Source organism: Fukomys damarensis, unplaced genomic scaffold, assembly GCF_012274545.1.
Source record: "Fukomys damarensis isolate Sample0158 unplaced genomic scaffold, DMR_v1.0_HiC HiC_scaffold_16, whole genome shotgun sequence".
Lineage (NCBI taxonomy): Eukaryota > Metazoa > Chordata > Mammalia > Rodentia > Bathyergidae > Fukomys > Fukomys damarensis.
Window position 1 is genome coordinate 130,333,104 of NW_022900928.1, and position 26,924 is coordinate 130,360,027.

The 26,924-nt window shown below is 52.9% G+C and overlaps 1 protein-coding gene across 1 annotated transcript in view; it reads left to right on the forward strand.

Annotated features, from left to right (window-relative positions):
- Positions 1 to 26,924, forward strand: part of Inpp5d (inositol polyphosphate-5-phosphatase D) — an 87,572-nt gene that overhangs the window by 49,794 nt on the left and 10,854 nt on the right. The window contains exons 7-22 of the mRNA XM_010608744.2: positions 121 to 208; positions 5,766 to 5,846; positions 5,946 to 6,017; positions 6,890 to 7,013; positions 11,044 to 11,150; positions 13,039 to 13,141; positions 14,608 to 14,804; positions 15,139 to 15,256; positions 17,256 to 17,352; positions 18,135 to 18,273; positions 18,998 to 19,106; positions 19,217 to 19,305; positions 21,906 to 21,987; positions 22,763 to 22,852; positions 24,983 to 25,096; positions 26,348 to 26,430. Coding sequence (XP_010607046.1) covers positions 121 to 208; positions 5,766 to 5,846; positions 5,946 to 6,017; positions 6,890 to 7,013; positions 11,044 to 11,150; positions 13,039 to 13,141; positions 14,608 to 14,804; positions 15,139 to 15,256; positions 17,256 to 17,352; positions 18,135 to 18,273; positions 18,998 to 19,106; positions 19,217 to 19,305; positions 21,906 to 21,987; positions 22,763 to 22,852; positions 24,983 to 25,096; positions 26,348 to 26,430 — 1,693 coding nt within the window. The remainder of the gene's footprint in view (positions 1 to 120; positions 209 to 5,765; positions 5,847 to 5,945; positions 6,018 to 6,889; positions 7,014 to 11,043; positions 11,151 to 13,038; positions 13,142 to 14,607; positions 14,805 to 15,138; positions 15,257 to 17,255; positions 17,353 to 18,134; positions 18,274 to 18,997; positions 19,107 to 19,216; positions 19,306 to 21,905; positions 21,988 to 22,762; positions 22,853 to 24,982; positions 25,097 to 26,347; positions 26,431 to 26,924) is intronic.

Sequence of the window (26,924 nt, forward strand, 5' to 3'; positions counted from 1 at the left end):
TGGCGGGGGTCCGGGTGGGCCGGGGCTGCAGCCTGTTGGTCTTTGCCCGGGCTCGTCCTGCTCCCGCCGGCCGCGGTTCGCGCCCGCTAACCCTTGCTCTTCGCCTTGTCCCCGGCTCAGGGAGGTCGTGCGCACGCTCCCGTCCCTGGAATCCCTGCAGAGGTTGTTTGACCAGCAGCTCTCCCCGGGCCTCCGCCCTCGCGCTCAGGTAAGGGGCCTCGGTGTTCGAAAGCTGCGACCCCTAAGCCAGGGAGGGAACGGGTGCGTGGTGTCCCCAAGGCTCAGAAGGAAAAAGGGTCCTGAGTCGGGGTGGGAAGCCTAGCGTCCTGCCCTCTGCAGAAAGACATTTCTCCCTGCTGGATTTGGATGGGAGGGATAAGGTTCCAATTTACACAGCCATCAACCAGACTGCTATTTACTACGGGACAGCGAGGGAAGCAGGCCTGTGCCTATTGATTTTTTTCTTATCAGCAACTGAAAGAAAAGAGAAATATGAGGTGCCTGTTCTTTTTTTTTTTTTTTTTTTTTTTTTTTTTTTTGAGACAAGGTCTCTGTCCAGGCCAGCCTCCAACCTGGATCTCAGGCATGTGCCACCTGCCTAGCCTAAATTTTTTTTTTTTAGCCTAAATCTTTTTTTGCACATTGGGGATTGTACTTTGGGTCTTTGTCCTGAGCCACATTCCCAGCTCTTTTTTTTTGAATATTTATTTCTTTTGGTTTTCTGAGACAGTGCCTTGCTATAGATAGTTTAGGCTGGCCTCAAACTCTTGGTAAGCCTCCTGCCTCAGCTTCCCAAGTGCTGGGATGCGTATGTGCTGTGCCTACCTCTAAATTATTAGTAGTTCTTCTTTTGCCTATGAGGACCGAGATGAAGATGTCCCTCATGCTCAAGGCTAGGCAGGAACCAAAGTCATGTTGGCCATTGAGCATAGTTATGTATTTAACACATGTGAGTAAAGTTAAAACAAAACAAAACAAAACAAAAAGCTAGCAGGGACAGGCACATACTTGTAACATTAGCACTCTGGAGGCTGAGGCAGGAGAATCGGCAGGAGTTCAAAGCCAGCCTGAACTGCATGGTGAAACCTTGTTTCAGAAAAACCCTGGGGGCCAGGGAGTTAGCTCAGTGGTACTACATCTGCCTCGCAAGCACAAGGTCCTGAGTTTGATCCCCTGTGACAAACAAACAAACAAACAACCCGGAAAATAAAAATAATTAAAACAAGCAAAAGCAGTACCATGAGAGGAAATATTTGGGATAGGGGATTAATGTGCTTAAAAAAAAATTAGCATGTTTGTTTGTTTATTTGTTTAAATAAGTTAGCACAAACCAAGATTTTAAGTGGAAAAAAGCTATTTTAAAAAAGTCCATTGGCTCCAGGTGAATAGGACAGGCACTGTGTACCCAGAGTACAGCCTGTTGATTAACCAGAACACACCAAAAGCTCAGCTGAAGCCAGGTGTGGTGGTGCCCGCCTGTAATCCCAGCATTCAGGAGGCTGAGGCAGGAGGATCGCTGTGAGTTTGAGACCAGCCTGGGCTACACAGTGAGTTCCAGATCAGTCTCAAGTACATGGTGAGACCCTGTCTCAAAAAAAAAGTAATAATAAAATAAAATAAACCAGCTCAGCAGGCACGGGGTGGACTGCTGAAGGTGATTGCTGAGTTAGATGCCACTGGGCCCTAGGGTTTGGGGTGCCAGCAATGCTCTGGGGCTCCCGCCTCTGCCTGAGGGAGTGGAAATTGGTTTCTTGAAGGGCAATGTGGCGCTTGTTGCAAAATGTGAACCGCACATTTTCAGGCAGTTCCACGTGTTAGCAGCTGTCTAGGAACTCCAAGCTCACTGAGGGGTGAGGATGGGATGTGCACTACAGCTGTGTGTAAGCGCAAAAGCGTAGGAAGCCACATAAATGTAGAGAATTGGTGAAATCGAGTAGATTTAGGATTCTGTCCCAACGTGAGCACAGTCATGGAGAGAGAGACCTTGGGGCGGGCTCGGGGCAGCACCCACAGTGACAGGCAGTCAGCCCAGCAGGGTGTTAACCCCCAGGCCGCTCTGATCAGCAGGCTGGGGTTCACAGAAGGAGTTGAGGCAGGGGACTTGAGTTTGCCCACCTCCTTTGCTTGAGTTGCAGGGGAACCGAAACTTGCCCTCTACTCATGAAGGTTTGATAATTTGAGTCTCGCCCACAGAGTGACAGAAGGATTCGCAGGAGAAAAGGCACATGAACTGTTTCCTGCAAGAGCCTCACAAAATATGACTCAGAGAAGGGCCTGGTGATTGAAGTTGTTATGCTATGCTGAGGCTACAGGAAAGAATAGGGCCAGCACTCCCGAGGCTGAGGCAGGAGGAGCTCTGTGAGTTCGAGGCCAGCTTGGGCTACATAGCTAGACCTTGTCAAAAACAAAACAAACAAGCAAAAACCTAAATGACAGCTGTGCCAAAATCTCTGGGTGAGGCGTCTCCTTGACCAGTCCTAGATGCAGACAGGAAATGAGGTATTGCAAAGTGAGTCCTTGGTACCTGGCTTTTGGAGAAGGCTGCACATTTCTTTTACAAAAGGACAGTTTCTCAGCTATTCCTGTGCCTGCAGTTTCTCTGAATAGCCATCTTGAAATAAGCCAAAGAAGCATATTTTGAGTTGTCCTATTTTGGTCTTCCACGGAATTTTTACAGAGGAAAAAAAATGTTTTCATATTCCATTTATACAACTGAAAAAAATTTGCCAGAAAAAAAAATTTTTTCTTTTGCTTTTGAAGGGATCGATAGGTTAATTTCTAAGAAAGCAAAAGCAAATCCAGAGAAAATGGGGGCCTTGCCAGACTTTTGAACTTAAATTATCTCTTTGGAGGCTCGCACACTGGAATCCTCAAGGCAGATGATGAGGTGATGTGTGTCAGGCCCCGGTCATCTCCAAACACCATTTCCACAGGGTGTGGGGCTCAGCCTTCCCCTGCGTGACAGGTGGGAGCTGCTTGTCACCATAGCCGGTGACAGGGTGGAGATGGTGGGGACGTTGAGTAGTAGCAGCATTGCTGATTTTTAGAGGGGTGGAGTACTGGGGATTGAACCGAGCTCTTTTATGCTGAGCTACATTGTGCCCTCTTTTTTAATTTGAAATTTTGAAATAAGGTCTCCGTAAATTGCCCAGCCAGGGCTCAAACTTGGAATCCTTCTGCTTCAGCCTCCCATGGAGCCTGCCATGCTGATACTGTTAATGGAGACACTGTCTACGGCCCTCCCACCCTGAATGTGGCTGATCTGCTCTGTTAAAGGCGATGCTATTACTGGTGTAGAGGAGGCGGTGGCTCCGGGAGTGTTGGTGATGGTAGCAGTGGTGAACTTTGAACGGGTAGAAAATCAAGGTCAAAAGCAGATGTACCCTGGCTATGTGCTGAGCAAGGGACAAGCGAAGGGTCATCCCTTGGTTGGTGATAACTCTTCCTGCTTTGTTTGGTACTCAAGGTAATCTTACCTGTGTCTGATTTTCTCATCCTACTCCAGCAGGGCAGAGCAGTACCTTACCTTTGTTTTTAGGTTTTTTTGAGACCGCGTCTCACTATGTCGTTGAGACTGACCTGGAACTCACTATGCAGCCAGGCTGCTCTTAAATTCACAGCCCTCCTCCTGCCTCAGCCTCCCGAGGGCTGGGATTACAGGCGTGCGCCACCACGCCCGGCTTGCAGTACATAATGTTTACATTCCTTGTGGGGAGCTGGTACACATAACACATCCTAATTCTTATCTTCTTTCCCTTTCTCTCCCTTCTCTTGCCCGGCCCTCCATCTCTTGATCCCCTTAGCAAGATAGAAAGATCTTTCTCCCTACTTCTATTACCTATTATTTGATTTATACTTTGGGTTTCTCGATATTTAAGTTTGTGTGTCTGGTTTATTTCTCTTAACACTGTGGTCTCAAGGAGTGTCTGGGTTACTTTCTTATTGCTGGGACACCATACCCAGCACCCTCAAGTTAAAGCAGGAGAAGTTTATTTTGACTCTCAGTGAGTAGAGGTTTCAGCGTATAGTTGGCTGGTTCCAAGTCATGGGGCTACAGAGGGGAAACAGTCCATTGGCATGGCAGGCAGGAAGCAGGGAGGGAGAAGGGAGGAGGAGGAAGAGGGGGAACATATACTCCTCCAGGCCACGCCCACAGTGACCAGCCTCTTCCTACAAGGCTTCACCTCATTTCACACCCAGCCATAGACCCATCAGTGGGCTGACCCAGTGCCGCACACCCAGGATCCAGTCACCTCCCCAAAGCCCCACCCACCTGTGAACGCGTGAGGCTTTAGGAGGACGTCTCGCTATAAACCGTAACAAGATGCACCCATTTTCCTACAAATGACTCAAGTTTGTCTTTTTATGGCAGAGGAAGATAAAACTCTTGAAATGGTAGGCGTAGGAAAGGACTTTCTAAACAGAACTCCAGTTGCACAGGAAACAGTACCCAGAACCATCAAATGGGACCATATCAAATTAAAAAGTTTCCGCATAGCAAAAGAAACAAGCAAAAGAGTAAATGAGGGTGGCGCCTTGTTAACAACCATCACCTGCGCCCAGCAGCACACCTGGCTGATCTGGGACTTGATGCCAGGCAGGCAGGGTCCAAGTTCTGCTGCTCTGTTCACTGGCTGTGTGAGTTCAGACGAGCAGCTGCAGCCCTCTGAACCCGGTCACCAAGCAGCCCCGATGAGTGTCCCCACTGGCCAGGTGCTACTCCAAGCCCTGGGGCTGTGGTGCTGGACACAGTGCTCTTGGTCTCAGTCGTCACGGAGCCTGGGTTCCAGCAGGAGAAACCTACAGTGAGCCCGAAACTTGAGCTCTCAGTGCCTGAGCCAAGCAGGGTGACCTGAGGGAGTTGACCTGGGCTGTCTTAGCGGGCGTTTGTGCTCAGGATGGCTTCTTTGTGGGTCTGAGACTTCAGAACGCCACCCCAGGTAGAGACCTGGGAATTGTAGCTCACATGTGTGGTGGCTCAGGCCTGTAATCCACCCAAGGATAAATCGACATACAGAAAACACCGATTTAGCAGGAGGTTAAAAGAAAGCTGGGTGTGGTGACACACACTTATAATCTCAACACTGTAGGAGACTGAGGCAGGAAGATGACACGTTCAGGTCCTCCCTTCTACTTAGTGACTTAGCTAGATCCTGTCTCAAAAATAAAGGGCCAGGGATTTAGCTCAGTGGTGCTGCTGCCTGCCTCGACAAGGTCCCGAGTTCAATCCCCAGTACCAATAAATAAATAAACGGATGGATGGTGCTAAGGATGTAGCTCAGTATGAAGGCCCTGGGTCAACCTCTAGTATGGCCAGAAGGGAAAAAGAAGAAGAGTAGCTCAAGGCAGGTCCGCAGTGAGGCGGAGAGCGGCTTGGGGTAGGGTCTACTTCGTACAGAGTCCCCCAGGTGTGGGTCCCTGTCTCCTTGCGGTGGGAAGCAGCCAGCCCAGGGTTTTAAGCTGCGGGCCAGGGAATATTTTGGAAGAGAGCAGGAAACCCGTGGGTGGGAGAGAGGGACCAGGCAGGAGCAGCCCTAGATTTTGAAGCGCAGAGTGGGTGGGACGTGATCGTGGGAGAGGCGGGTTTACAGGGAGGACTCGAGCTATTTTTGGCCGTGTGGGTTTTGAGATGCTCACAGCTGCCCCTGACGCCCTTGTCCAGAAGGGCAGTGGTGCTGCGCCCCGGCGCCTGGGGGGCGCCTGGGGGACGGAAGCAGCAGCTCCCTGCAGCCAGGCCGCCCTATTCCTCCTCCCCTGTCGCCCAGGTCCCCTGTGAGGCCAGTTCGGTCAGCATGGTGGCCAAGCTCAGCCAGCTGACAAGTCTGCTGTTCTCCATCGAAGACAAGGTACCAGGGCTCCGTGGCTTCTGGGGGCCCCTCTTTCTGCACAGAGAATCCCAGCCTTAGCCTCTGTGTCCCCTTGACACTTGTTGCTGCTGCCCACAGGTCAAGGCCTTGCTGCACGAGGGGCCTGAGCCTCCTCACTGGCGTTCTGTCATCCCTCCCGTCACGTTTGAGGTGAGTAGTCTTGGTGCCCCGGGCCTTGTGCTCCACACTTGGGGAACGGATATCCGGGTCCCCTGGAAAGAGGCTTTTGGGCTTGGGCTGCAGAAGGGCAGGGACCCCAGTGGTGGAGAATGGTAGTGGGTGGGGCCTCCCAGCTGGGGCAATTTTGACACAGTTGAGTTGCTGCCAGGAAGCACCTGTGACGCCCCCTTGAGGAGGGGGTGAGAGGAGAGCTCCTCGCTGGCCCTGGGGTGAGGCATGGGGTGGTTGAGAGCACGAGAATTCCTGTGATTTCTCTGAGAGGGGCTGATTGGAACCTCCAGGCTTGGATCCAGAAATGGGTTTTGCTTCTTGAGTCCACTGTGATTCTTGTACATCTAGCCCAGCCTGCCTGGTCCCAATTGTTGAGAAACACACTCACTATCTCTCCCCCACCCCATCGTCTGTCTGTCTCTCTCTCTCCCCTGACCCTGGAAATACTCCTGTAAAAGACAGGTTTCCATTTTCCAAGCACACCTAGATACCCGCCCCCCAGTTATCAGTAAGTGTTCAATTAATGGTTGTAACAGGGCCCCAGAGTTTAGCTCTGTGAATGACTCCAATCCTTTCTGGAAGTAGCTGGCACCTCCAGTTAATGAGTGCTGGCCGAGCAATCGGGACGTGAACCATTTTCCCCACACTTCATCTGTTTCCTCCACCAACCCCGTGGGTGGAACTGCTTTGATGTGTGGAGGGTGAGGGATTCACCAGGAGGCTGGGGAAGGTGTACAGGTGGGGAAAGGGTACTCACGTCCCCACACGGCCTTGTAGCCTCGGGGCTCACAGGTTGGTGTTGCCAAAGTGGACCCAGAACATCAATGAACCACATCTGTCTCTCCTCCCAGGTGAAGGCGGAGTCTCTCGGGATCCCTCCGAAAATGCAGCTCAAAGTCGATGTGGAGTCTGGGAAGCTGATCATTAAGAAGTCCAAGGACAGCTCCGATGACAAGTTCTACAGCCACAAGAAAAGTAAGGACCCCCGTGCCCACCGTGCTCTGGTTCCCCTGGGGCTTCTAGGGGCGACAGGAGGTGACAAGCAATAGTAGACTGATGACAGCAGACGGTGGGGAGAAGAAGCGGAACCTGCCAGGCACGTTGCACCCCTTTGCGAGGATGATTCCCACCCTGGCCACATACGCCCCACCCTGCCTATGGGAGTCCTGTCTGGCTCTGAGGTCGTCTCCGGGGGGCTTCCCCTGCCCGCTGTGAACCCCAGGGGGAGCCTACCCCTTGCTGGGCATGCTTGGCACATCCTGCGGCAGGTGCACGTGTGTGTATGTAGAGTGGTTCCATTTGTTCGTACATGACAGTGTCTCTTCCCCACACACAGCCAGTCCGACCCACACAGCCACCTGCCATGTCTGGTGCAGGCCCTGGCCAGACAGCATGGCGTCCCTGGCCAGTGGTGTCTTTATCGTAGCACAGACTGACTGGAGCTGATGCTTGCGCATTCTGGAAGGCAGCTGTGCAAATTCACATCCCAGCTCTACAGCGGGTCTTGGAGTTTGTCACGTCCAAGCTGCCTTAGCAGCTGTGTGATCTTGGCCTGCTTCTCCGGGCCTGTTTCCTTTGGTGTAAATCAGCGATGAGGAAGAGCCCGCCACATGGCCTTCTCCGAGGCCAGCTGGGATCCTTGGGCTTGAGCTGCTGAGGCATTATCTCTTGCACTGTTGGGTAACCTCGCCCACAGATGGGGAACTCTTCACCCAGCAAATGCGTACGGAGAAGTTGCTTTGGGCAGGAGCCCAGGCATCCAGGCAGTGGGTGGACTGAGGAGGTCCCTGTCCCTGTGGAATTTTCATTCTGATGCATTGAATGGCCAGTAAATACTGAAATAAATGTATTAATGCAGTGGTTTCAGCTACTGCAAAGTGCTGTTGGGAAAACAGAACTGAACAGTAGGGTGGAGAGTGGCTGGGAAGAGGGAAGGGTTTTTTTGTTTAATTTGGTTTTGGTTTGGTTTTGGTTTTGGTGTTTTGAGACAGAGTCTCACTGTGTATTCTAGGCTGGCCTTGAACCACTGTGTAGTCCAGGCTGGCCTTGAACTTGCAGCAATCCTCCTGCCTCAGCCTCCTGAGTGCTATGATTTACTGGTGTGCAACCCCAGTTGCTGAGGGTTGCTGAGGGCAGGACCCAGGAACACTGACTTCCTGGTTAAGAAGCAGCCAGTTGGACAGGAGCTGGGGGAAGCATCCAGACCGGGGAATGACAGGCGCAAATGCTCTGAGGCCACAGGAGCAGAACCTTGAGGGAGAGCGGAAAGGGCCTCGCTAGGGAAGAGAGGAGTCCTGAGCTGGGGGTACTGGGTGCCAGCCTCATCAGAATGGTGACAAGTTTAGATCCGAGTGCTGGATCTCAGTGCTGTTGCACAGGGGGCCTTGGAGGGGTGGGAGAGGTGGTGCTCGCGGTGGCAGCAGGGAGCCAGCCCTTCCTGTGGTCCTTGTTTCCACCTGGCATTGGGTCCAGGTGGGCGCTGGCAGGCTCAGGGTCGGGGAGCCGTGCACGGAGTCTGCTGTGCGTGCGGGCCTGGAGCTTCCCGGCCATCCCCAGCTCCAGCTGATGGCAATGTCTCTTCCTGCAGATAGTCACTGGATCTTAGCCAAAAGGCCGAGATGTGGCCATCACTGGACCTGTAAAGGCTTTAGACCTCCCCTCAAAAGAACGCCCACCTTCATAACAGCTTGTGTCCCATTTCAGGTACCTCCTGGTAACCACACGCCCTCAGGTGTATAGTAGCGTTCCTCTTCCTTCTCCTCCTGTTTTTGCACTACTGGTGAGCTACATCCACAGGCCTTGCTATTTTTTATTTTGAGTCAGAGTCTTACTAAATTCCTCCGGGCCCCGAACTTGTATAAGTGTGTCCCATGCAATATTTGGGATATAGTTATGTCTTGAAAAATCATTCTGTTATTCCGAAATTTCTCTTTAAGGGGCTGTCCTGTGTGTTTGGTGATTTCATCCAGGCAGGATCAGCATCTTTTGTTCTTAGGTGGAATGGGAATAAAAAAAGCATAAAAAGAAAATATAAAACCAGGCATATAATCCCAGCACTCTGGGAGGCTGAGGCAGGAGGATCACGAGTTAGAGCCCAGCCTGGGCAAATTAGTGATTTATGGAGAACCTGTATCAAAATAAAAAATGAAAAAGGGCTGGAGATATAGCAAGTCCCTAGGGTCCTGGGCATAGGCCCCACCCAGCCTCTCTCCAGCCATGAAATCTGTGCAGTTTGCCCCTGCGGGCAGGGGATACCCTGGGGCAGAAGGCAGTAGGGGTGTAGGAGGTGGGGTGTGGTGGGGGAAAGGTACACAGGGTATGACCAAACTGCAGTGAATGCTTAAATTTTAAAAACTTGTTGCAGTAAGTGACGCACACCCACGAATGGCCCTCATAATCCTCCTCGTTTCAGACCCCACCGTCCTTGCCCCTTTCTGAAGCAGTTCTGGAAATCCTCTTTCTTGAGTGTCTGTATGAGAGGTGATCCTAGGGAGTGCTGCTGCCGCCCAAGCAGAGGCGAGCTCATGAAAGCCCCACAGGGTATCCTCGTACACCTCATCTGCCAGATCTGGCCCTGTGCGACTTCTGGCTCTTCCCCAAGGTCAAGATGACTATAGAGATCTGCCTGTCCTCCCCCGCAACCCCGTTTACTCTCCTGTCCCTGAGAGAGCAGCGGTGTGCTGCAGGGCCGCAGTGAGGCTTAAAGGGAACAGCGAAGTACCCGGTAGCTGGCATCGGGGTGCTCCGGACAGTGGGGCCGGTCTTCCAGGGTTGCCGCAGGGAGGCCGCAGTGGCGTCGTGGGTCGGGGTGACTGTGACAGGCTGTCATCTTCCTGTGGGGGGGGCGCTGATGGATTGAGTGGGATTTATGCTGGATTGTTTAAGTCCCAAAAGCTGATGTTGATGTAGTGTAAAGAGGGACAACTGCACACAATCAGCGCACACCCTCTAGAGGCCCCAGCTCCGCCCCTACTCAGTGTGGCTCCCTCTGTCCCGACTCCTATCCTCTAGGGACAGCATGGCCTGCTGCCATCCAGCTCTGTGCAGACCCGGTATCCAGAGGGCCCACTCAAGGGTGCCCAGTTGTCTGGATGCTCCCTTACTGCTCATAAATCCCAACACCCCCTTGCCACCCCACATTAACGTGCACGCCATGAAGGCTAGGATGTGGCTCTCTCGCTCACCACAGAGCAGTGCTTGGCAAGGTGGAAGTGATGCATGAATGCATCCTGATTTGTTTGTTTGTTTTGAGACATGGCTCACTGTGTAGCCTGGGCTGGCCTTAAACTGGAGGTGATCCTCCTGCCTCAGCCTCCCTAGTACTAGGATGCCAGGAGGGTGCCACGTGGGGAGCTTCTAGTTTTATTCACGTGATGTGGGGAAAATGAGCCATTTACTGCCCCAGATGGAATAATCGTTCTGATCAGCAACCAGAGACCTGCAAGCAGATGTCAGGGCAAACCAGTTCAGGGGGAGGAGCCGCGGCCTGAGAGTAGAAGACTGGGAAAGTCCTAGGGCATCTGGGGTTCGGTGTTGCATACCATGTCATAGGTACTGAGTGCAAAGCCTGCGGGATTCCCCTATGGTGGGATTCCTAGCTGCAGTAGGAGCTGGGTGTGGTAGCACACGCTCATAACCCCAGCTACTTGGGAGGCTGAGGCAGGAGGATCGCCTCCAGTTTAAGGCCAGCCTGGGCTACATAGTGAGACCTTGTCTGAAAAAACAAAAGACAGCAGTTGATGTTTCTGCTATTGTAACTTCTCTTTGGAAACCAGCACTCGTGTGAGAACAAGAGAAAAAAGGACCAAGACAGGATTCCGACAGCTGGGAGGCAGATGGATAATAAAGCCTGCTCACAGGAACCAAATTACCGAACTCTAAGCATGTGGTTGGGGAAACAGACCCTGACTCAGCCCACAAAGGACCAGGGAGCATCGGGGTGGGGCCTGGGGGCCCTGGGGCTGGAACGTGGTGGATGTATGAATGAACTTCCATTTTCCTTAAGTCCTGCAGCTCATCAAGTCACAGAAGTTTCTGAACAAGTTGGTGATTTTGGTGGAGACGGAGAAAGAGAAGACCCTGAGGAAGGAATATGTTTTTGCTGACTCTAAAGTAAGTGACAGTGAACTTCTTTCTACAAGGGGCTGGGGAGGGGGGCAGCCCGGGGGTGGCCTCTGTGCGGCCAGAGGCCGGTTGTCTGCCACCCCATCATCCACCTGGGAAATCCCAACCATAACCACGTGAGGGGGCTCACACCTGTAATCAACATTCTTTCCGGCTGAGGCAGGAGGATCTCTAGTTTAAGCCCAGCCCTAGCAATCTAGTGAGACCCTGTGCAAAATAAGATAAGGGCAGGCATCTGGGGAGATGGGAGGACGCTCTGGGGGTGATGCAGTGGGCAGGACAATGTGGGAATGATGAGAACAAGGACATGGTGGCCAGACAGGTGACAGGAGGTAGAGAGAAAAATCACCTTGCTGAGCAGTGTCCTGATGCACGAGCGTAGATCCCAAACCCGGCAGCATAGTTCTGCCCGTTGCTGCAAGCTCTGGAGGGTTGAGACACTGAATCGTGAGCCACTGCCAACTCCAGTGTCCACAGAGATGGCCACCATCAGTCACAGCTTCGTGACCCGGAGTCCTCAGAGGGAACTCACTGAGATCGCAGTAAGGAATTCGAATCTTGTGACATTGCCAGCTGTGTTAACGTGAAGCAGTCAGAGGTCTGTCCTTCGTATGGCCGGACTTGAAAATTTGTGTCCTTTTGTGGCATTTAAAGTCAGGCTCCCCCACTGACTGCATCCTAAGAGAGCGGTGAGCCTGCGTGTGCCACTGTAGACCCAGGAAGAAGAGGTGAAAAGGTGGAAGGCAGCTGTGACAGCCTTCACGTGCTCTTTTCTTTTTACTTAGCCTCTGCAACTTAAAATTTCTTTCACTACATAAGTTATCATCTATTCGTACTAGTGAAGTGGTAACAAATACAAATAAGCACAGATTTAAAATGAAACCAAGTCTAAAATAAAAACGCCTGTATACCACTAGTATACCTGACCAGATGTGCGCTTTCTTTCTTTTCTATTTTCTTTTTTTTTTTTTTGGTACTAGGGATAGAACTCAGGACCTTGCACCTGCCAGGCAGGCGCTGTGCTGCTGAGATAAATCCCCAGCTCCTTTTTCTCTTTTTTCTTTTCTTCTTCTTTTTTTTTTTTTAAGGGTGTGGTATTTTATGTTTTTGTTTTTGTGTTTTTTGAAACAGGGTTTCACTATGTAGCCCATGCTGGCCTTGAACTCACAGCAATCTTCCTGCCTCAGCCTTCTGAGTGGTAGGATTATGGGTGTGAGCCATTCCACCTGGCTTTCCAGATGTTTTTTACAAATCAAAAATACATGATGAAAACCGGGCGTGGTAGCACACATCTGTAATCCCTGCACTTGGGAGGCTGAGGCAGAAGGATCACTGTGAGTTCGAGGCCAGCCTGGGCTACATAGTGAGTTCCCAATCAGTCTCAACTACATAGTGAGATCCTGTCTCAAAAAACAAACAAAAAAATACACGATGACATTCACACCATTTTATCACATAATTTTTCATGTGTAATGATATATTTTGGTTGTCTCTCTCTTTTGACAAAGTGCTTCTGCATTGGTTGGTAAACCCTGTGGTACCCCTCGCTCATGGATGTCCATAGTAATTACGACTCCCCCAGGACTGGGCATGAAGCTTGCTCCTGAGTCTGGATCCCCGCATTGCTTTGCAGGGCCTCGTTAAGGTGGGGTCTTTTGCAGATTTGGATATTTTTTCTAGACACACCCCCTCCTTGCACTGGGTCCACATGGCTGGGTCAGAGAAGCCCTTGCCCTGGCCTTTGCACACCTGATTCCAAGCTGCTGCCTGGCAAGTGTGCACTGTCCACACTCCCCTCAGTGCTCTGGGTGCTGACCGAGTCCTTTGCAAAGTGCGAGGCAGAGGCCATGCTCAGTCTTGCCCGTTCTACCCGCAGAAGAGGGAGGGCTTCTGCCAGCTCCTGCAGCAGATGAAGAACAAGCACTCGGAGCAGCCAGAGCCGGACATGATCACCATCTTCATTGGCACCTGGAACATGGGTGGGTGCCCCGCCCAGCCCTGCCTTCCAGGGCGCTGTCTTCCCACCTGATCCATTTGTGGGCAGGGACACCCTGGGCCCCTTTTCTCATAACAGGAAAATGCACTCTTGAGACAGCTGCACCCCAAGAGTAGCCAGAGGGGGTTGCTTCCAAATTGGAGGGTTTTATGTGAAGAATTGGACTATCTAGATGAAGGGGCTGATATCTTAGGAAGCTCACCAAAGGATAAGGGGCCCAGGCCTGAAGAAAACAGTCCACCCTGGGCCAGTCGTGATGGCACACGCCTGTGAACCCAGCACTGGGGAGGCTGAGGCAGGAGGATCACCCAAGTTTGAGGCCAGTCTGGGCTACATTGCAAAGCTTGTCTCAGAGACAAACAACAAAAAGAAGTCTACCCCCAATTTATTCAGAGAGAGAGAGAGGTAGACAGAGGATTCCCAGTTTTATTTGAATTTTGTATAAAGAACAAATAAGTTTTTAATATGGGTTACTTGGCTGGGAATAAATAATACCAAACATAACTGCTCATTGAGCATTTATACTAATATGCTAATCATTTTACACACTAAATACTCATCTGCTTGGAAACTTACGGAATTTATTGATACATTTTGATGCACCCAAACTAGAGCTTGTCCATGTCAGTGACCTCATGACTTGCCGCCCTTTTAGACAAAATAACTTGTTTGGCCCTTGTCGCACTCCCGGCACTAATAAATGATGAGTACCCAGGTAGGCACCACCGTAGATAACATGTAAACTAAGTAGAAATCATACTAAGTACTTAGTGAGCATATTCAGCTAAAAATAGAGACTGAAGATACAGTGATGGCTAGACAGGCTGTGTGTGTTCTATTAAGTAAAGTCAGACTAAGTATTCAGCTAGAAACAAGCCAGCAGGGAGGAGATGCCCAGGTACATCCGACTCCGCCCTCGTGCTGCAGCTGTCCTGCTGCACAAGGGCCGGGGCCGAAGGCATGGGAGGAGGTGGCTGGGACCCTGCTGCACCCGGGCAGGGTGGAAGGGGCTCCACAAGCGGTCACCTGCCAGCCCTAGCTGTTCCTGCACCACTGGGCATCCTGGGGGAGCAGATGCCCGAGGGTCAGGGCCATGGCGCAGTTTGTATGGCTGCCCTGATGCATAGCAAGGCATTGGCCACCTTGTCCAGTGAGCTCAAGCCACCACCCGGAATCTCCTGGGGTTCTGGGTCTTTGGGATTTAACACCGTCTTTCACCAGAGACTTCCCTGAGATCTGACCCCTAAGTGGCATCCCGGGCACTACTGGTACTTAGATCCCTGTGGTCTAAAGCCTTTGCCTGAAGGGCTCCACGTGACCCCTACCCTGCCCTTTCCACATGACCACGTGGCCTCTCCCCTGCCCTGTCCATGTGACCATGTGGCCCCTCCCCCTGCCGATTTCCAGACAAGCCTCTGACTCACGTGGTGTTGGGTTTTGCTGTTGAAGGTAACGCCCCCCCTCCCAAGAAGATCACGTCCTGGTTTCTCTCCAAGGGGCAGGGAAAGACGCGGGACGACTCTGCAGACTACATCCCACATGACATCTACGTGATCGGCACCCAGGAGGACCCCCTGGGAGAGAAGGAGTGGCTGGAAATACTCAGACACTCCCTGCAAGAAGTCACCAGCATGACTTTTAAAACAGTGAGTGTGTGGGACTCCGGGACTCTGCTTGGTGAGGAGCATCTCAGAGGCCAGGGTAGGCTTGGCTAGCAACTCCCCATTTCCAGAGATATTTGGAGCCTCAGTGGTCCCCAGTTCCAGAGCCAGAGATGCACATGGAGGCCCTACTCAGAAGCTGGTGGTGCCTACGGTCTCACCTTTAAGATTCTTTGCCTCATTGCTGGCCTCACTAAGTTACCCCATCTAAGGTTTGCGAGCAGAGCACCCTGCTCCCAGGCACCAGGGTTGGGGCAAACCACTGTGCTCTGGGCGCCAACACGGCACCTTCGCCAGTGTGGCAACGCTGTCCCCCCAGGTTGCCATCCACACACTCTGGAACATCCGAATTGTAGTGCTGGCCAAGCCGGAGCACGAGAACCGGATCAGCCACATCTGCACCGACAACGTGAAGACAGGCATCGCCAACACCCTGGGTGAGCGGGCAGGAGAGCTGGTCCCCCATGGCACACCCTGCCGTGTCCTCCCCACCTGGGGTCACCCTCTGAGAGTCTGGCACTGGCACGCCCGGGTGTTGGTCCTGGTAGCTGGAACCGGCAGGGGTCCATGCCAGCTCTGGGATCTGTTTCTGACGCTCTGGGTCTCAGGTGGAGGCCAGGATGCCCAGTCCAGCTGGGGACACCAGCGCTGACACCCAGGCCGTGGACCTAGAGCCCAGAACAGGGTGGGCAGGCACCTGCTGGGAGGGCCAGGTAGGCGCTCTTCCAGGCTCTGTGGGCCACACGCCAGGGCTTACCTCTGCCTTTTTGGCCAAGAACTGCCACAGCCAACACGATGAGCGGGGGAGGCTTTGTCATCGAGGCTGGCACTGTCCACAGGCTGTAGCTGCCACCTCCGTCTAAGTTTTGGACTCCAACCACAGTGCCCCAGAGAACAGAGATAAGAGCGGGAAGCCTGTGTGTGGGCGTCTATGAGTGAGTGTGTGACCCTGTCTGGGTGTGAGTGTGAGTGCACGCTTGTGGGAGGGTTGACATTGAATGCATGTGCGTTTGTGTGAGTCTGTGTGTCACCCTGTGTGTGAGTGTGTACTTATGGGTGTGTCACTCTATTATGTGTCCGAGAGTGTCCAGGTGTGTGTGTGTGCGTGTGGATATACCCAGGGCTGCTGGTAGGGCCAAGGGGCAAAGCCAGCAGCTTCCGGTGGTTGGAGCTGGACGGGACAGTCCCAGAGATAACAGGAAGCAGGGGATTGCTGCAGTCACACATGCAAAGGTCCAGGCTTCCCTGCCTGCAAACCTCCAACTGCCCATGTCCATGCCTGCAAGTTCCTCCATCCTTCCTGCCCAGGGGAAGTGTGGGCTGCGGGAATTTCCGGTGTTTGGATTCCATTGCTCCCTGGGCCCTGCCCACAGGACAGAAGTCACTCAAACAGAACTGCACCTCCTCTGCCAGGCCCTGCCCCAGCCGGTACCCAGCTCTGGGCCAGCAACCTGGGCTATGGCGGTCGGGGCTGAACGGACGGAGTTACCAGGGCACGGGAGTCTGATTCTCCACAGGTCTGTGGGCTCCAACAGATGGCCTGAAAGGAGACAGGTGGCCAGAAAGTGGTTTCCGGGGCGACCACGTGGGAGCCACAAGGGGAAGTCAAGGGCTCCGCCAGGCTGAGGGAGCTGAGGTCCAAGGGTGAGGAGGGTGGCAGCCTGGCACTCAGGAACCACAGGTGGCTTGTGGCTTCTCAGACTTCAGTGGGCTCGGAGTCGCAGGGAGCAGGCGTCTGCAAACTGTGAGAAGCAGGTGATGACTCTTGTCAGTCCTAGGCACTGTGCAGCTCTGCGCAATGACCCCACCCTGGCCTAGCCTAAAAGCGGCTTCACAGAGGCAATACTTAGAGAACGGGCAGAACTGTGTCCTCATAAAATGGCGTTTGTGAACACAGAAATCCTTTGTATTTTAATGTGTCGTGAAAGATTATTTTTCTTTTGATTTCATTTCCCCAACCACTTAAAGATGTCAGATGCCATTTTGAGCCAGTAGTGGGCCAGTTCCCAGACCTTCTTGGGCCCCGGAACCTCTGGTCCAGCGGGTCTGGTGTTTCTGCTCCCAGCAAGTTGCCAGGTGGTCCAGGGAACTCACTCTGAGCCACCCGTCCAGAATAGCTCCAAAGGAGGGGAGGCAGGGGATTTAGCTCAGTGGCACCACACTGCCTCGGGAGTGCAAGGTCCTGAGTTCAATCCCCGGTACCAGAAGACAAGAAAAAAAAAAGGAAAAAAAATGAGCCGTGAACAAAGTGTGCTCTTGGTGAGGGTCCTCGGGCAGTCGGGAGAAGCCCAGGATGGCTGGCTTCCACCTGTCACCCCAAGGGGCCCTGGTTGCTTCTCTTTTTATTAATATCATCGTTCCCCCCTGCATTTCCCACCACTTGCCACACATGTCTATCTGATACTCTGATTTCTTCTTTCTCTTCCCTCTCTTTAGGGAACAAGGGAGCAGTGGGAGTATCGTTCATGTTCAACGGAACCTCCCTTGGGTTTGTCAACAGCCACTTGACTTCGGGAAGTGAAAAGAAACTCAGGTAACAGGATCCCTGCCTGTGTTTGGGTCCCTCAGGCTCCAGATACCCCAGTCCCCTGCTCAGTCTGGGATCACATGGTGACACGTAGCCCTTAGGGGCTCTTCCCTGGCTCAGCAGAAACAGCAGCAGTTCTGCGGGGGGCCTCAAGCGCGGTGACTCTTGTCTGGAGGACAGGGAAGGTGTCTGTGTCATAGCCCGCTGGACAAAGAACACCACCCCCTGTCCACAGGATCGCCTCAGCTGGACATCCTTCCAGATAAAGCCCATCCAGCTGTGTGGCCCAGGCAGGAAGACAGCCATGTAGATTAGACACTGTTCCCAGTGCCCGCTTGGCGGGTCCCACTGCTTGGCTTTGACCTTTCGAGCTCCTGGCCTGGCCTCAAAGCCCCTTTGCATCCTGCCCTGCCCACCTGCATGCCTAGGAGGTCCGCTACAGCAGGCTGGTGGTCTGGTGCCCAGGTCCCCCAACATTTCCCGCTTTTCTTTCTATCTTTCTTTCTTTCTTTTTTTTTTTTTTTTTTTTTTTTTTTTTTTTTTTTTTTTTTTTTTTTTTTTTTTTTTTTTTGGACAAGGCTCTGCTGTGCAGTTTAGGCTGACCTGGAACTCACTATGTAGCCCAGGCTGGTCTCGAACTCACAGCGATCCTCCTGCCTCAGCCTCCCAAGTGCTGGGATTACAGGCATGCTCCACTATACCCAGCTCCCAAGCCCCTTTTGTCTTCTTGCCCTATGGGGTGGGAATCAGTGACCCCATGCAAGATGCCATTTTTTTCCTTGCATTAGGAGAAACCAAAACTATATGAACATCCTGCGGTTCCTGGCCCTGGGAGACAAGAAACTGAGTCCCTTTAACATCACTCACCGCTTCACCCACCTCTTCTGGCTTGGGGATCTCAACTACCGTGTGGACCTCCCCACCTGGGTAAGGAGCCTCCGCCTGGGCTGAGGAGAGGGGACAGGGACCCTGGGGGACGCGTGACTGTCCTGCAGTCCAGTGCTGTCCCATCCTGGGGCTTCAGCCTTTCCTTGGGGTCCCTTCTGGTCCCATGACTGTCATGGCCACTCCTCACGGTCACTACCTCAGGTCATCAAGCTGGCCAGTAACAGTCCTTCCTTCAGCTTGCAGGCCAGGTCTAGGAAAGGCACCTCTGTATCCAGATCAGGGAGCCCAGTGCCCGGGGAGTCAGGGATTGGCACAGGCTGTCTCCGTTTTGCAGAAAGAGTGAGAGGAAGTGAGGCAGGCAGACCTACCTGTTTCTTGAAGGATTAATAAAGTGTTATTAATTGTGTGGGGAGTACAATGGTGCACACTGCTATTCCCACCACTCTGGGAAGCTGAGACAGGAGGATCAAAAGTGCAGGCAACTTAGTGACCTAGCGAAAGTCTGTCTCAAAAGGCTGGGGATATAGCTCAGTGCGTTGGCCCTGGGTTTGATCCTCAGCACTGAAATAATAAATGAAAGATACTGAGTCAGTGTGCCAAGAACAGAAAATCCAAATTCGAATGTGGCCCAGTTGGGGACTTGAGTTGTCGGGATGCCACCGCCCTGTGGTTTCCCTGATTAAAGTTTGAGCACCAGGAAGCCGCAGCCCAGTTCCCCGGGGCCAGGAAAGGGACGTCTCACTGGGGTGCATCCTTGCTCCAGGAGGCGGAGGCCATCGTCCAGAAGATCAGGCAGCAGCAGTACGCTGACCTGCTGGCCCATGACCAGCTGCTCACCGAGAGGAGGGAGCAGAAGGTTTTCCTGAACTTTGGTGAGCAGTTCCTCGAGCCCCTGCCACCACCCTCTTTCTCCTGGGTGTCCTTGCTGGGGGAGGCCTGTGTCTACAGAGTCAGGAAACTGAGACTCCCATCTGTGTTACAGAGGAGGAGGAAATCACATTTGCACCCACCTATCGATTTGAAAGGCTCACTCGCGACAAATACGCCTACACGAAGCAGAAAGCAACAGGGGTGAGTGCTTCCAGGGGGTCCTCCTGGCTTCCTTGACCACCATCCAGCAGAAAAGGGAGAGAAAAAAGAAATTACTTGTTAATTTGTGTCAGAGCAAGAACTGGACAACCAACTTGGCCGCTGAAAAGAGCTGAACCAGCTGGGCCTGGTGGTGCACGCCTGTAATTACAGTATTCACAAGGCGGAGGCGGTAGGATCGCCATGACTTCGAGTCTAGGCTGCGCTGCATAGTTCAAGACCAGCCTGAGCTATATAGGGAGATGTTGTCTCTAAAAATTAAAACTAATAATAATAACGCTGGAGCTGAGCTAATGACCCTTATACTAAGGTTCTGAGAGAATATTCAATCTTTTTTTTTTTGTTTTGTTTTTTTGAGACAGGGTCTCACTGTGTAGTTCGGACTGCTCTGGAACTCTGTGTAGCCCAGGCTGGTCTTGAATTCGCAGCGATCCTCCTGCCTCAGCTTCCCGAGTGCTGGGATTCCAGGCGTGTGCCACCATACCCAGCCTTCAATCATTATTTTTATAATTAGATTCTGAAGCCTGTTTTTGACAAATAACAAACAAATCCAAGGTCCTGTTATCAAATATATTTTATTAATTGCCAAATGAATTAACATTAATAGATTTCTTCCCTCTGAAACTTAGGAGAGCCTTTATGGGCTTCAAAGAAGTACGGTTCTAGTTGGGGATTTAGCTCAGTGGTTCCAAAGCGCAAGGTCCCAACTTCGATCCCTGGTAGCACACACACACACACAAAAGCAAATTCAGTGAAACAATAGCAGAGCATTTTTCAAAGCATTATGGTTCTTAGTATCCTAGGAGGGCGCTTGTGTTCTAAGAAATACGGTTTGGGGACAGTGAAGTAAAACATTTATTTGTTCGTTTGTTGGGAGATCTCTCGTGATGGCCTACAGTGGGTTAGGTGCTCGCCAAGGTGACAAAAGTGGGGCTGAAGGAGCTGCCTGCCCCAAGGAGATTGTGATAGGAAGACAAGACAGGAGCCCATGTGACTGTCAGCTGAGACCGGAAGTGACCGTGGTGGGCAGGAAGGATTGGGAGGCTTCTCAGAGAGGTCTTAAAGAGCATCTTGGGTTTCTGCCAGCAGACATGGTGGTGGAGGGGCTGCTAAATTGGAGCCACCTTCCAGGACCCAACCCAGGGAGGTCAGCCCAGGGCAGGGTCCTGTGGGATGGTGGAGGACCCGGAAACCCTTGAGGCCAGGGACAATGGAGAAAATGAAAGAAAAGGAAAAAAGAGGATGTGTGGAGAGATCTGGCTGCCATTAATAAAAACTGGAAGACCAGAAGATGGAGCTGGTCACAGGGGAAATATAGAGCTTGTTTCCAGACATATTGATTGGGTGATATCAATAGGGAATCTGAGAGAAAATAGCCAGAAGGAGGTGGTTGAAAATGTGAGATTGGCACTAAAAGAGGAAAGTTGGATGGATTTGTGGATTTGGGAGTTCCCTGCTCAGAGGAGACAGTTGCATCCATTGGGTTAGATGAGATTGTGCAGAAATAAAAGCAGAAAGGCAAGAAGAGGAGCGGACAGGTTTGGGTGCCCTGCGCTCTGATGTTAGAGAAAGGAGCAGCACTCACAATGGAGGTGGAAGAAGAGTTGGAAGGGGAACCAGTATCCTCTGGGCCCTCGGCGTCATGGGGCTGAGGCCGAGACCAGGAAGCATTAGCGTTCAGCAGGACAGAAAGGCAGTCGAGGAGGAGGAGAACCAGGCACAAGGAGCTGGAGCAAAAGACACAGGGCTTTGGGTGGAGTCTTAGAGATGCACTCAGATCTCAAAAGGGTCAGGGTGGATCTTCCCCTGAGCGAGCAAGTGGGTCCCTGGTGCTTCGCAGGAATTCAGGTTCCTGGACCTCATCCCAGAGGCTCTGGGGCAGCAGGGCTGGTTCTGTGTGGTTCCAGAGGTCACAGGTGAACTGCGAGGTTAGGAAGTGAGGGTTTGGCAGCTTCTGTGAGAATGAACACATGTACTGCTGTATGAGTGAGAAATTGGCACATTGTCCTCCAATAGCGAGGCAGAGCAGTTCTGTCCCCTATCTCTACAAACCATCAACCCTGCATCCACTAACAAGTGTGGTGTATACACACAGTGGAATCCCCTCCAGCGCTAAGCAAAGGAACTTTCACAGGCAACAACAGGGGTGAAAAATCTGGGCATGGTGTCACATGCCAGTAATCCCAGCACTTGGGGCTGAGGCAGGAGGATCGCCATGAGTTCAAGGCCTATCTGGGCTACATAGTGAGTTCAAGGCCAGCCTGTGTGACATAGCAAGACCCTGTCTCAAAGAGACAAACTGCAGGGATCCAGGACGTCTGGAAGTGTGGGCATGGCAGTGAGATCGGGACTTTAAGCAAGTTAGAAGTGTAAAGCCACCTCCGAGTAAATTCTCTAAAAAGGCATTAGCAGATGATTTCCAGGATTGCTGGTGTCACCAATTAGCCCCATTTTTCTTTTTATTTCCTCTCTCTTTCTTGTCTCTCTCTATTTGATTTATTTTTTTTATCTTTCTTTTTTCTTACCAAACAAAAAGAAAACAGCGGCAGCCTGCTCACCACGCTTGTGACTTTGCTTTACAGATGAAGTACAACCTGCCCTCCTGGTGTGACCGAGTCCTCTGGAAGTCGTACCCTCTGGTGCACGTGGTGTGTCAGTCCTACGGTGAGTCCAACTGTGGCTTGCAAGAATGGCTCCAATGGGGGGGGGTGCCTCATTCTGCGCATCTGGGAAATGGGCGTGCTCCCCCCAGCCCTGCTCAGGTGACCAGAAAGAGCCTGTGTGCCGCCTCCACACCTAAGCAGTCCTGTGACCCCTTTCCCAGCCACAGCCAGGTTCATCACATCCATAGCCGCCTCCTGCTTCCTGCCTGTTCTCTCCCGGGGGAAGAGGCAGCCACCTGTCCTCACCAGTCTGCCCTTCGGGGAGCCGGGACACAGTGGCCGCTTGTAGGGTACCACTTCCAGCCTGGGAGCCTCAGCTGGGCTCCCGGGACTGCTGCCCAGGGCAGTGGAATACTGAGGTCCCCTCGGCTGGTTGTGAAGGGCAGAGAGGAAGCCAGGCTGCGGCTGAGGGGCTGCCACATCCTCCACCGGGCTGGGCAGGAAGGGAAGGGTGAAGGGAGGGAATTTCGCTAAGGACATTGAGGGCACGGTAGAAGGTTTCATGAGCTGGGGTTGGAGGGAAAGAAGTTGGGAAAAAAAGGGAAGGGAGTTCCAGGGTTTGGGAAATCAGGGTGGGCCAGGAGCCTGGGTCTTCTGGCCTTTTGCACAACCAGATATGCCAGCTGTCTGCACCACACGCTTCCCCGGTACCCGGCCTGTGCTCAGCAGCCCATGCCTGCCTCTCCAGGTCTCAGGGTCCCAGCTCTGGTCAGCCGCCCTGCCTTAGCCTGACCACGGCTTGGCCTCAAAGGCGGCCTCCTCCCCACTCCCTGCAGGCAGCACCAGTGACATCATGACGAGTGACCACAGCCCCGTGTTTGCCACGTTTGAGGCCGGCGTCACCTCCCAGTTCGTCTCCAAGAACGGTGAGTGGTGGCTGCGCCTGGGGCGTCTCTGTTTCCCGCACAAGCGGCGGCCTGGGCACTCAGCTTCAGTTGACGATCTGTGGTCTGCGTGGGGTGAGGCCGATTCTCCCGCCGAGCCCGGAGCCCACTGGCCCACCCGTGCCGGGCGTGCAGGCCGCACTGCCTTTTCGTACACCGGCTCTTGTGGACTCGTGCCCTGGAGTCAGAGGACTGCCTGGATAGGCATTGGCCTAAGTGTGGCCTGGCTGTGCGGAAGCTGGTGCTGGGGTGGGACAGGCATCAGTGCTGCATTTGTTCTCCTGGTTTTTAAGCCGATTCCTTCGGGGTAGGCAAGTGCGTTAGCCTTCCACTCAGTAGTGTGGTATACTTTATTTAATTACATTTATGCTTTCCAAGTGTGTCTATTTAAAGGAAGCATTAAGTAGACATTGGTGGCACTGGAGGTGTTAGACACTGTGGAAGTGGGGTGTGGGTGGCTGTCTTGGAAAACACTATAGATTTTTTTTGTTTGTTTTCAGTTTGGTGTTTGTTGTTTTGCGGGGAGGTAGGGGACGGGGTCTTGCCACGTAGTCCTGACTGGCCTTGAACTTCTTACATAACTCGGGTTGGCTTCGAATTCTCAGCGATCCTCCTGCCTCAGCCTTCTTGAGTGCTGGGATCACAGGTGTGCACCAGCACACCCAGTTCCGGAAACACTAGATTTGCAGGCAGTGTTTCAAGTTGCCCGGCCTAGCCCTGGTCCCCGGGCAGTCCCTGTCGTGTGTCCATCCAGCCCCCAGCCTAGCAGCCAGGCTGCCTCCTCACTCGCTCTGCCCGCTCCTTACATCTGTGCAGCAGATAGTTCGGGCCCTTTTAGGAGGAAGCCAAACCCAGGCAGGAAGAGGCCATACCTGCCTTCTGTGACCTGAGGGACGAGAGTGGGGCTGGGACACTGTCTTTCTGGGCTCTCCCGCCCCAGATTGCTGGGCCTGGAGTCTGCAGCTCAGGCAGTGTGGCCTCCCTTCTGCACCCCAGCTCCACATTCCTCTGCCGGTTATGCCTCCTTTCTAGCTTCGGCCTCTGCCTTTGCAGAACCTCCCTGGCCTTGAGTTTCCTCTTCATCCTTGGTCCTCATCTCCCCTTGCTCTGAGTTCCGACAGCCTCTGTACAGTGGCCCTTGTCACCTCCCCCGTCACTCGTGACAGTGCTGTCCGCTTTGGGCTCACGGATACGGATCCCTTGGGTGGCGCTTGGGTTAAGTATCTGCCTGAGGGAGCCTGGCTGGTGTATGGGGTTCCGGAAGAGAAAAGGAAGAAGGACAGATAGGGAGAGATGAAAGGGAAGATTTCTTCTTGCTCTCAGGTGACTCAGAGTTTATAGGAAAGGAAAGAATTTTTTTTTTTTTTTTTTTTTTTTTTTTTTTTGGTACCAGGGATCAAACTCGGGACCTTGTGCTTGTGAGGCAGGTGGCGGAACCACTGAGCTAAATCCCCAGCTCAGGAAAAAAATATTTAAAGCCAGCTTATGTCCCAGCACTTGGGAGGCTGAGGCAGGAGGATTACCACAAGTTCCAAGCCAGCCTGGGCTTTGTAGTAAGTTCAAAGCCAGCCTGAAATATATAGTGAGACCCTACCTCAAAAAAAGAAAAGCAGCTGAGGAGATTTAACTCAGAGGTGCCGCTGCCTGCCTTGAAAACACAAGGTCCTGAGTTCAATCCCCAACACCAAAAAAGTAGCTGAGGGGATTGGGACATTGAGCATCTGGGCCATTGTACCCACTCTCTCTGCCAGACCTATCGGGCAGACTGCGGGACGAGGTTAGGAGCTGTCCGAGGCCACAGAGCTTTGGGCAGTGCTGAGAGCCATCTTAGTGCTTCAAGCTCTGTTCTCTGAGTTCTGCCCCTGGGCAGCCAGCTCAGGACTGCTCAGAGAGGCTGTTGCTAGCATTACGATGCCCAGCATGAGTGTGCGCTGGTGCTGGCAGTAGCTTTACTCCGAGGCAAACCTCTTCCTCCTGGTCTCTGCCCTCCCTGGGACCCTGAGGGAGCTTGGCACAGCGAGTCCACCCTCGGAAGGAAGCCTTGGAGAGGAGCTGACTGAAAACGGTCCAGCCTGGCACACAGCCCTGAGCCTCTGTTCCCACGTGCCGCAGGCCCCGGGACTGTGGACAGCCAGGGCCAGATCGAGTTCCTCGCGTGCTACGCCACTCTGAAGACCAAGTCACAGACCAAGTTCTACCTGGAGTTCCACTCCAGCTGCCTGGAGAGTGAGTACCCTGGGCGGGGCGGGCGGGGCCTCGCTCCTCCTCTCCAGAAAGGGCTCCCAGAAGCGGGGCTGCAGGGGGACAGCCCCGTGCCCGCCCTGGGGACGGGAGCGGCAACCGATGTACGGACCCCGAGTCCCCGTGGGCGCCTGGCTCCTCACGCTGCCCGCTCGGCACACTGAACTCCTTCCCCGAGCTGGGCTGTGACTCAGCCCGCGTCCTGAGCAAAGCTGCTGAACCCACGGGGGCCACCGAGAGCCCCAAACAGCTGCTGCCGCCTGCCCGCCGTCACTGGGCCCCCTTTCGTCCTTCCGGGCAGCCCCTGTGCTGGCTGCAGTACCCTCGACAAGCCACAGTGGGCGCCCTCCTCTTACACAGATGCCTTCAGGAAGCACCCTTTCCTGGGGACATTTCCGGGCGCATCATCCACGGCTCTTCCTTGGTTCTAGTTCTGGCCGCACTGTCTGGAGGGTGGGGGTTTGCGGGGAGGAATCGACTCCACAGAGAGAAGCACGGAAGCGATGCTTCCAGAAATCAGAAGCCACGATCCTGTCTCCTGCGCCTGTCCCTTCTCCAGCTCAGCCCTGGCAACGGTGGCCTTCACCACTAAGTCCCCAAAGCCCCTGTCACCAGCAAGCTGGGTCAAAGCCGTTCCAAAACGGATAGGGATTTTTGTGCGGGTGTTTTTAATAAACTATCAAGACATTTGCATACATTTCTATGGAAACAGCATATTAGGAAGCTAAAATTAGAATTTCAAAAGGCTGCTATCCTGAGTGGCGTGGGATGAGCTGTCATGTTTCCCAGTCTTCTTGCCTGTGATGTGATGATGTCTTTGTGGCCTGGTTTATTGCAGAGGGAAACTGAAGAGGAGGGGGATCTCTTTGATTTTACTGAAAATAAGTAGAGCGTGTTGGCAAATGTCCATGCCCTGCACAAAAACAGGATCCCCAGCAAGTGCTGAGGCCCCCAAGAGAAGAGGAAGGAGGCTGGGCATGGTGGTGGCGCACGCCTGTAATCCCAGCCCTCAGGATGCTGAGGCAGGAGGATCGCTTTGAATTTGAGGCCTGCCTGGGCTACATAGTGAGTTCAAGGCCGGTTTGAACTACATAGCAAGACCCTGTCTCCAAAAATAACAATAATAATAATAAAGTCAAGATTTAAGAGGTGGGAAACCTTTTTACCTGCTGGGGGAGGTGGTCCTGGGAGGCGTCTGTATCTGACCCTTGCTCCGGCTTCCTGTCCCCCCCACAGGTTTTGTCAAGAGTCAGGAAGGAGAAAACGAAGAGGGCAGCGAGGGGGAGCTGGTGGTGAAGTTTGGTGAGACCCTTCCCAAGGTAATCACAAGAGAGAATGCGCCCCAGGGGAAGGTTGGGGTCGCCAGGCCAGCAACACTGGCCAGGAGCAGAGCCGAGACCCCGCCTGATCAGAGGGATCTCACGGGCGAAATGCAGCAGGGGTACTCCTGTACAAATGGCTCTCAGTTCCGCAGTAATCATGGATGAGACCTGGTAGTCCACACAAAATCACATGATTTTGCAAAAAAGAGAACGGTAGCCAGGGGTGGTGGTGCACGCCTGTGATCCCAGCACAGAGGAGGCTCAGGCAGGAGGATCGCTGAGTTCAAGGATATCCTAAACTACATAGTGAGTTCAAGGGCAGCCTGAACGGTGTGATGAGACCCTGTCTCAAAATCCAAAAATAAATAAATACGGAAGGAGCCCTAATGTGCAAAAAATGAGAGGCTCATTTATGGTCACAAATCCATAGTGGCAGACCAGGAGTCAGCCCCAAATGCACCTTTGTTTTCTTTCTTTTTAAGAATTTTTGT